The 10,835-nt window shown below is 39.0% G+C and overlaps 1 protein-coding gene across 1 annotated transcript in view; it reads right to left on the reverse strand.

Moving 5' to 3' along the window:
* The window catches only part of atp6v1ba (ATPase, H+ transporting, lysosomal, V1 subunit B, member a), a 42,317-nt gene extending 33,581 nt beyond the window's left edge, over positions 1-8,736 (reverse strand). The window contains exon 1 of the mRNA XM_049007055.1: positions 8,537-8,736. Within this exon, the coding sequence (XP_048863012.1) occupies positions 8,537-8,645 (109 nt within the window). The 5' untranslated portion in view covers positions 8,646-8,736. The remainder of the gene's footprint in view (positions 1-8,536) is intronic.
* Positions 8,737-10,835: the final 2,099 nt, after the last annotated feature.

The following is a 10,835-nucleotide window of genomic DNA, read 5'->3' on the forward strand; positions in this document are numbered from 1 at the left end:
AGTTTCCCCGATCTTTATGCCTGCAGTCAATATGTCCCTAGGAAGTACACCAGACTCCTGGAAATCCTCATATATAAGTTTAAGTTCCCTTTAGAATGCTCTTCATATCGGCCTATTAATCTTCTCAATGTTGATTATAAAATAGTTACTAAAGTGTTGGGCCCGGAGATTAGAAACCCTTCTTCCCAAAATTATTAAGTAAGATCAAACAAGTTGTGTCAAAAATAGATTTGGCTCTGAATTTGCATAGACTCTTTAATTACTCTTTTTACTATACGATGTTATTACTAAGAAGGACCCAATATTGATAGTCTTGCTTGACGCGGAAAAAGCGTTTGATTGTGTAGAGTGGCTTTTCCTGTTTGCCATACTGAGTAAATTTAATCTGGGTTCAAATATTATTAATATTATAAAATCTCTGTATGGAGATTCTATGGCAGTTGTGAGTACAAATGACTTACAATCTCAAAGATTTACAGTATGCAGGGGCTGCTGGCAGAGTTGCCCTTTATCACCTTTGCTGTTCACCTTATTTATTGAACCCCTTGCCAAATCAGTTCGATGTAACCAGAACATTCATGGCTTTACCCTCACACCAATGTCTTTCATAGCATTTCTTTATATGCTGCTGATGTACTTTTATTTCTGCAATATCCTGAAAACACTGTGTCTGTTGTTCTGGAGTCTATTAATGCATTCAGCACCCTTTCAGGTTACAAGATTAATTATGATGAATCTCTGGCCCTGCCTCTGAATGTTCCAACGGACATTATAACACAGCTTCCATTCCATATATCTCATGCTGGTTTCAAATACTTGGGTGTTTTTGTTACTCCAGATTTTGATAACTTGTGTGATATAAATTATTCCCCTTTGAATAAGAGACTCACAGGGAACATGAAGAAAGGGTCAACCTTGCCTACTTCTCTTTGTGGTAGAATCAATGTTGTCAAAATGAACATTCTTCCTCATTTATTTATTTCAAAAACTTGCCTGTTATCTTGCTCCCTCTTTTAAAACCTTGGACTCTCAAATCTCTCATTACATTTTGAATAATAAGAAGCCAAGGATTAAGTATTCTGTTTTCACCAGAACAAAGAAATTTGGTGGTGTCTCTTTGCCAAATCTGCAGTTTTATTATTGGTCAGCTCAAATAAAAAATACAACAAGTTGGTTCATGGACAGGCAAACTTCTTTAAAGTTCCATTTGGAGGTCTCATCAATAACACCAAGGTTACTTAAATCTTTTCCCTTCATTGACAATTTTAGTCAGATTAGGTCAGTTTCTAGCAACCCAGTTATTTAACCATTACTGGTTTAGAGAGATTTTAAAAAATCTGTCTCATTATGGTCTCCGACTGCTCTCAACCCAGATCCTCCCTGTCATTTTAGAGGTCATTGGCTGACAGGCTGGATGCCTAACGGTCTCAGTTTCTCAGTTTTGTTCGTCCAAAAAAAAATCTAATCTTTTGAAGAAATCTCTTCAGCATACGGTCTTTCAAACAGAAACTTTAAATTTTTACAGATCAGACATTCTCGAGATTCTTTATTAAGGGAGAATAAAATTTATTTTGAGCTACGCGAAATAGAAGACCAGCTATTAAATTGTACCACACTTAAGGGAAAAATTTCAGAATTATATGCCTTAAGGTTCCTTCTTGGGATGCCTTGGAATTAGTCTGGGAACGTGACATTCAACAAAGATGTATGGTCGTCTACCTGTACTGACAATTTCCCTAAACGTATTTCTCTTGACATACACAAGCAAATTTTTTTAATTTCCCACAGGGCCTCTCACACTCCAATTCTACAGCAGAAAATGTCTCCTATTGTCTGTAATCTCTGTCTCAAATGCAAGATACACAAGGGTATTTTTTTCCAAGTATTCTGGTCCTGTGTTAATTTGGAGAAATTTTGGAAAGATCTGCACATTGTTAATCAATCTATGATTGGGAAAACAATTTCCTGTGTCTCCAAAGTTTTATTTACTGAATGGTCTGGATGAGTCTATTTTCAATGCTGACACAAAAAAAATGTTTGCTTTATATTTTGTTTTTTCTTGCAAAAAAAATATTCTACTGTTATGGTCTTCTCCGAATGTGCCTAGTAAGGATATGTGGCTAAATCAGCTATCAGTTCCTTTTCCATTAGAGAAGTTATCCTACGATCTAAATCACAGGTCGGACAGTTTCGCTACAGTGTGGTCCCCTGTTTTTTTATATTTGCAGAGACCAACTTTTTTTTTTTTCCTCTCTTCAAGGCGACTCCTGGGGTGGGTTTGGCTCTTCTCTTCTCATATTTGATTATGCTTGCAAAACAAAACAAAAAAAAACTATGCAATTTTCCCCAAAGTACACCAAAATACAGGATCTTCCCTCACTTAATAGTATGAAAATAAAGTGTTCTGTGACTGGAAAGAGGTATAAACAACAATTAACTGAAAGAGATGCTGTACACCTAACTTTGACATTTTACTTTACCAAACAAGACCAGGTGCAACAAATAAATAACACAAATGTCAGTTACTTATATCATTTTCCAGTAGGGGAGACTAGGGATAATTGTAACATGGGTTAGTTGCAACAAAGTCTATTTCTCAAAATCGGAATGAGGTACAACTCACATAACTTGCTCTGCACATGCTCATTTTAGTCTTTATTTCACAGGTGAAGGAGCACCCTATAACAAACACACTCAAACGCAAGTCATTTTTTGACAATTTATTTTTGTGATAGCACTGTAAGATTTGAATTTACACTTAAATCATTTTTATTATGTGCTATGTAAATATCTTTTATACGAGTGCATGCTGATATTATTGCTTTTAGCAGCAATGTTAACTTGTTCACGGCCACCACAATCATAGTATTTCTCCAGCTGCCAACCAGGCCACTTTTCAAGCCCTGGAAACTTCTGAATTGTGTGTATGGAACATTTCAAACTCAAAGGAATACTGGGTGAAATGCATAGACCAGGGGTGGGGAACCTGATCAATCGGCCAATAAAAGCGGGTCCTCAGGACTGGAGTTGAGAACCGCTATTCGGTTATTGGTTGATTGAGAGATTGTCCCAAAAACCTGCGCCCACACTGGCTCTCCATGAATCAGGTCCCCCACCCCTGACCATGAGCAAGGTGGGCCCATCAAGCCTGTACACCAGAAGGAGTTCAATACACAACACACACACACACACAATTATTCAGTTATTAAAACTGGTGCACAGCTGCACGTTTTGTTTGGTTTTATTATGATCTTTGATTTTAGTTGTGATTAACATACATTGTACACACACACATACCACAAATTTTGTTGAACCAAAAAAATAATAATCTTAGAATAACTTTAAATTTATCATGTTACATTTAACCTAGGGCTGTCACTGACTATAGGATAAATAGGGCAAATTTTATTTACTCCACGTAGTTGAGGCTAAACCATTCATTGTCTGTTTGTGAGATAAAACCTGCGCCAATTAATAGAAGACACATGCAGGTAGTTTTTTTGAACGCGATTCCATAAATGAGCTCCGAGGTACAGACAAAAATGTAAAAAAAAAAACCATCTCCGATCTCCCCTATGTTTAAATTCACCAGATAACACAACAACATTGATCGTTTTCTCTTGAATCTTAAAACGCAAATGTCCATAGGTTAAAAACCTCCAAATAAAATTGAAATGTACAACACTTTGCCAAATAATAATAGATGTAGGGAATATTAATATCAACATCACATGTTATGCACATACAATTATTACATCTCTAGTAAGCTAGATTAAGCTCAGGCTTTTTCATACCCTCATACTATACAGATATTATAGCACAGGTTGTTAAAGTTTCACTAACATTTTTACTCTGTAAAAGCTAGCTTTCCAATTTTAATTATTCCTTTTGGAGATTAAACTAATTATTAAAAATATACTAGATAATGTTTATCTCTATTGTTTCACATTTTAATAGTGGTTCTCCCATGGTTTACTTTGGCTTTACCTGTACTACAGATTGCAAGCTTCCTATCGTCTTCACTCACAGTGAAGTGTGGTTGTGAGTGCGCACGTGACTGTGAGGCTATATAAAAGTCTCAGATTTCAAGCACTTTCAGACTGTTACACATACAACATGTCCGCAAAGTTTGAAAAGGATCCGCAAGATTAATATTAGATTTACTGTGTTCACAACACCAAGCATCATCTACAACTGTTCTGTCTGATGAATACAAATAAAACCTCCATAACACTTTTGACACCTGCATCAGCAAAAGATCTACTGGCGAGGTCACTGTCAGTCAAGGAACATCACTGGTCACATGCCAGCTTCTGGTATTCACCCCCCCCCCACCCCAACTTGAATACCTGTACAGGCTATGATATATTTTGACTGAATGAAGGGGGAGAGGGGAAAAAATGATGTTACACATTCTCACAGAGCATCTGCACACTCACTAATCAATCTTTATCAAATGCCTATTAAATGCGCGATCGCAGAGGCGACTCCAGAGCGCTGAGCCCTCTGTCCACTAAATGAACAAAATGGCACAATCACTCATGAGCACATTTAAAAGGGCCTTGAAAGCGGCCCGGGCAGTTACAGTGTGAACTCACAATACCAGCTGGATCTTCCCTTCCTCCGGAGGATCCAACTCCTCCATTTAGTAATTTTTCCAGGGTGCTGAGAGGCTTTTAGTCTCTACTTTTCCAGCACTTTCAAGAAAAAAACACCATCTCTTTTGCACTCCGTTTGAAACACAGATTAATGAGATGGACAGTAACAGCCATCTACTATAAGCTAGGGGGAAAAAAAACAGACATGTCCCTCTTTACAGAATGCCGTCGGGGGTATAGGTACAGACAAGGGATGGGGATGGGGGGTGAGAGAGAGACCCTAAAACCCAGAGAGCCAACATCCATGGCGGAAGGGGGGACGGCACCACATACTGCACCCATGGAAACGACTAATTCCCTGATGCCACTTTGTCACAGACATCCGAGCAGATGTACCAACAGAAAGATCGATCTTCTCTGTCAAACCAGTGGTTTGTAAGGGGAGTTAGAAACTGGTGTCAGCATGTCAGACAGCATGTCAGGTGTGTACAGTGGGCCAGGCACCTACTGCTGATCACCCACCAGCCAAGAAAAACAAATGGAAGGCCAACTTGCCCAAATCAGTAATTTGCAAAGAATCGCAGGAATATTTCAAAAATTAAAAACTACAAAAAGCTCAAAAACACACTTAGCTGTTCCCTTTGTTAGCTGCACTGTTAGACATTTCTGTAAATTTTACAGTTTCTTACTGAGTGATACAGTGATTCAGTAAATCCTCTTTCCAGTAAATAACTAATATCCAATGCAATATGGGAATTTTCGATGACATCAAACACCATATACAGCGTCTTTTTAAAAAGTATTTTTGTATTTTTCAAAAATAATGTATATAACTGTAGTTACGTTAACAGCTCGTTTGGTGCCCATGTGTCATTTTGTTACTTTTTGGCACAGAGCTGTTTTTGTCTTCTTTCATTTTTTACATTTAGTTTTAGGTTAGGAACCCTTTTTGACCTTTGGTTTAGATTAGGAACCAACACAGTAGCGGCACGGGTTTTACCGGGGATGGAGCTAAGCAGTTGCACACAAGAACTTTTCCAGACAAAACGGTGGAAGCAATCCGAGGTGGATTCGGACACGCCAGTAATTGAGATATAGGTCTATGAAGATTGTTATTGCTGAGAGGTCAGCGACTGAACAAGAGACAGACAAACAACATAAAAAATACTGAATACTTCTGCCAGCCACAACAGTACAGTGGATTGTTTCAGGATATCCATATTAGTGGAATGCAGCATGTTCTTAAAAACGTAGAGGGTTACACATTAGTAAGGATGAAACACAGAAAATAGTTGTGGAACTTGAACAAGAGGCTCTTAACTATTTACAACAAAAGTATTTTGAGATCAGACAGAACCAGGAAAACATATTTCAAGGAAATTTTTGATTACATTGCACCCGCTGAGATGTACCTAGGGACGGACACCAGTGGAAAGGAACGCTTTTGCCAGGATGTGCCTGTGAAAGGAGCACTTGCTGCCTGGTTTAGGCAGTCCACTGTAAAAGACCAGTATGCACAGTCTAAATTGCATGAGGGCAGTGATATGGTTTTAAATGATGTTAATGACGGCAGAAATATAAGAAAAAAAGAAAAATATCATTTGAAATTACACTGTTTTAAATTAACTGTAAAGTTCTCTAATCATTTGAATTTTAAATAAAGTTTTTTGATGTTTTGTAATAGTTGTGTCTTTGGATTGAATGCCATTAATAATTCTGTAGAATAAAAATATAATTAATAATATGTATAAATTATTAAATCCAATAATATACAGAAATAAATTTTTAAAACTGTAGTACTATAATGATTACTGTAGTGTACTATTAAAATCATTCTTACAGTGACAGTACTCTAACATTTACTTACTGTAAAAGTAAATTACAGTTATAGTACTGTTAATCAAAATTACAGTAACTTACTGATAACAGTGTTGCCAGCAAGTTATTGTAAAATCTCTTTTCAAGGTCTAACAGTGTGTAAGAGTGTGTGCCAGCATAAAACATTAAAACATTACTTAAAATACGAACACAGAAGGTGGAAACTTTTTTTTTTTAATGATAACACAGGCATGTCAGATTGTCACAAGGCCTAGTCATTTTAAGCAAATCCATTCGCAGCACGGTGGCCATCTTTGCAGCTGTGTATATCCACTTCCTCTTTGACTAGCTCTCCCACCAGACAACCGGGATTGGCTAAGTAGAGAAACCCAGAAGCTGACCAAATCAGGACATGTCACAAAATTACATTAAAATACAACTTAACAGCTTGTGTAGCTGTCAGCTTCACAAGAGGATCTGGTTTGAACAGCCATCTCAGCATCCTTCTCAAGCACACGAATAAACATCTATCTTCAAATCTTACAACACTGCTGATGACTCTGCCATGTGAAAGACCTCAAATTCTGAACATTCTCTAAGCTCCCAATGGACAGCAGCAAAAGCAAAAGAAAGCAATACGGAGCTGACAGAAAGGTGTACGTGCTGTCTGATCCTGCCAAGCAAGCTGGTTTCTGCAGTGCCTCCGCAAACTGTTTTTCACTAACACAGCACCAGGGCTGCATTTGATGGGCAAGTCTTTTGCCTGAATCCCCTATTCCAGATACCCAATGATGGACAGGGCAGGAAAAGGACAGCCAAAATTTGAAGCACGGGTGCTCCTGGGCCAAAGCCAGAGCCGTTTAACACGCTGGTGAGGAAATGCTTCCCCGATCACCCGATACCACAGTGTCATTAAAAGCTGTAGCAAACTTTTTCCACAAACACACATCTTTGGCTGCATATAATGGGAAAATCATTAAAACATGTAGTAAAACAGAAGCTAATAACAGCTCCTGTCCAGGCTGTCAGCACCACCTGGCTACATCTATAACCTTCTTTGTTGTTTTGGCTGTTTCTCAAAAACACAATAAGCATGACACAGAAAACCTACCTGGTACGTTTCTAAATATTTAGTCATCTCAAGTTCAGCATCAACCATAATTACCAGGGAAATTACTTCATTATACATTTGAAGAAGGTCAGAGGTTAACAGGAATAAGACTGGGAAGCACACGTTTACCACACCCTAGTCAACTCCATATAACTGCTTATTAACATGTGCTCTTGAGTGCAGGTGCTCTGCCCAGACCTACTGTTGGTCAGATGAACATTTCCGATATAAACGCCTACAATCCTGGGTGAAAGACGAAAAAGAGCAAAGAACCCTTCCCTAATCTCTATCCGCGCGAACGTCAGGTTTTGTATTTATGAAACTATTTAGCAGGGCAGCCATCAGATGTAACGATATTAAAGCGAGGGAGTTTGGGCGCATCGGTAAGCTTAAATACCCAACATGCGGGTCTCCCGTGGTCCTCACGTGACATCACATGACCCGCAAGTCACTCGGTGGATTGACGGTAGTAAAGAGCGATTATTCTGCGAATCTAAGGGATACAGAGTGTCCGGAGACGTCCACCGCACATAAACGAAGCATACGCTACATGTGACACTATGAAACACACAAAAGCACCAATGTCACCTTCAATGACTTCACCTGACTGCCGCCGTAATGAGGTACGCCCATCATTGCCGGAGATACATCAAACATTCATCTACTCATCTGACTGGATTAACACCCGGTAGTATCATACAGTAATTTAATTCAACTCAATTGAATTTTATAGCGCATTTCACAACAGTCGCTCCAAGGCTTTAAACAAGCGTGTGTGGCAATCAATTATTAAATTTACCGTCATGGGGACTCGAAGCGGCTAGTGATTAACAAGCAATGTCCCTTTCTGAGGATTAAGGCTGTGCTCTCCATTTGCATTGGTTACATAAGCGGCTGGTAAATACGGATTTTAAAAAAACGTCTCTCACTCAAGGGAAAATAAAAGAGTAACCTGAACCTTCGGCCAAAGCACGAAACACAACACACAGAAAGTGAGCCAGTAACCTACTGAGCCTCGGCTGGGAGATGTAATTTCGAATCACGGCCTGAGTGTGCTGCCTGGCCGCGGCTTCAGGTCCGTTCAGGTCCGCCATCCGAGTCTCCACCATCGTCGCCATCGATTAACGAAAAAAAAATACGTCAAACCACCCGCAGAACTAGCGAAGTGGACAGCGGAGTTTTAGTCATATGACATTTCCAAGCGGAAGAGGAAGTGAACTGCAGAGCGTCAGTCGCAACGTCACGTCCTGTCACTGCAGCTTCGAGCGGAAAATAACTTTGGATTTTCGTTTGCAGTGCAATAACAATAATAACCAAAATATACTATTATTATGCTCTAAAATCATTTAACACGTATATTTATCTTTCGTAATCTAGCTTTGTGTTAGTAATGCATCTGTGTAAATCGTGTTCATCAATGATTGCTATTTGTCAGGTTCTATGATAAAGCCGTGTAACACGTGTTGAAACTATAATAAATATTTTATTTTCTATAATGATATAGGGTGATTTCTATTCACTCATAATTCATGAAAATACATTTTATCAATAACAATAAATAGTTAAATAATTCGCTAAATATAATCTCCGAATTTCCAGTTCATAGAAATAATTACTGCAAACAACATATTATGAAATACAGGAAATCTCGCTATGCATGTTTTAAGAACAACATTGATGTTTTATGCATGATCATTTAAGACAGTTGCTCGATTTTATTCTTTGTACATCCACAAAATATCCCAGTTAAGACAAATCTTATGCTGAGCTGATGCTCAGACCTAGCATTGTGTTTTGCTTTAAACAGGCCATGATGTACTCAGTGCATTGTGCAAAGATCCCTCCTGGCCGTGACTGTGTACATAATACACCAAACATCAAGGTTTAAAGTGTTCACTACAAGCCAGCCCAATCTAATCCTGTAAAGAAATCTAGTGGTTTCCCATTGGCTACAGTGACTCATTACTCACGGGTTCTCATGTGAGCTGTGGTGTGTCAGCATCAGTCTCTCAGTTGCAGGTGTCTGTTTAAAAAAATCACTCCTCTGAAGAGGGGAAAAAGACAAAACCTCTTTTGGAAAATGACTTTCCAGTGTAAATCTCCTTTGGCATCTGAAATTCAAAGGCCTGCTGAGTTTAACAATTTAAAACTTACTTTCAGTTGCTGTTGAGATAAAAGGGGAAATCTGGATTAAAACTGAAACCTTGTGCCTGGATCATTTTCATAAGCAAATGTCATAAACTGCTAAGATAAGGAAATCATTTTTTTGTATTTTAAAGCATGAAAAAATCTTTCTACCTTTGGATGCAGCTCCTTGTCAACTGTGTAATTTCTGTTCCGACAGGCAGACAATGGCCACTGCCCACGACATTGCTTGACCTTGAGAGAAACCAGTGCTCAATAATGGTTTGGGATGTTGAATCCACATAAAGACTGCATGTGGCACTCGTGTCCAAGAGAGTGCATTACCACCTCTGTTGAGTGACTTGTAAAATGGTCTGATTATACGTATTTTTCAAAAAAATAAAAGCCACTCATTGCTGTTTTCCCCATTTTGTAACTCTGATCCCCACGTCACTCGCCACAGCACGCCCAGCACAATGGGTGGCGAGTGAGGGACTGGGGGTGGTTTTGCACCCCTACACATTGGCTCTCCAGCTTAAATGCGACAGCAAGGAGGGCACTCCAAGCTGGAGTGGGCAGTGCTGCTGTGCCTTGGACTGTCAGTGTGGCCAGCTCCTGCTGTCCCTGGAGGGCCCATTCAGGCATTTCAGGCCGTGTGGAAAAAATAGCAAATTAATGCCACTGAAGAGCTCCCACCAACAGAAGTGAGACACTCGTTGTAAAAATATCAGTCTTTTTTTAAAGTGTCTTTTACATTGAGTTAAAAAGAGATCAAGTAATTTCGCCCACTGATAACACATGTGCTATTCATATGTTTCAGCTGGAGCCACTGCAGTTGTAGACAGCTATTTCCTCCCAAAAAGGACATGCTTTTATGTTATTTTACCTATAGTGAGGTTAAGGGTTCCTGAGGCACAGAGCTCTCATGACTACCCATCACCAATAAAAACAGAGCATACTTGGTTCTGCACATTTTCACCTTTTGTCACCTGCCTCATTGTGTATAGATCTATTTGAAATTTGTAATTGTAATTCACTGTTGAGCAGGAAGGCCTGAGTTGAGGGATTTGGCATCCAATCAAAAAAAGAGGTTGCCACACAGTCACAGTAAATGCTACATCCCTGATTGGAGCATCAATAAGCCAATTGTAGCTGATAAAACTTTGGTTATAGTTTTTATATCG

Source organism: Brienomyrus brachyistius, chromosome 3, assembly GCF_023856365.1.
Source record: "Brienomyrus brachyistius isolate T26 chromosome 3, BBRACH_0.4, whole genome shotgun sequence".
NCBI classification, from domain to species: Eukaryota; Metazoa; Chordata; class Actinopteri; order Osteoglossiformes; family Mormyridae; genus Brienomyrus; species Brienomyrus brachyistius.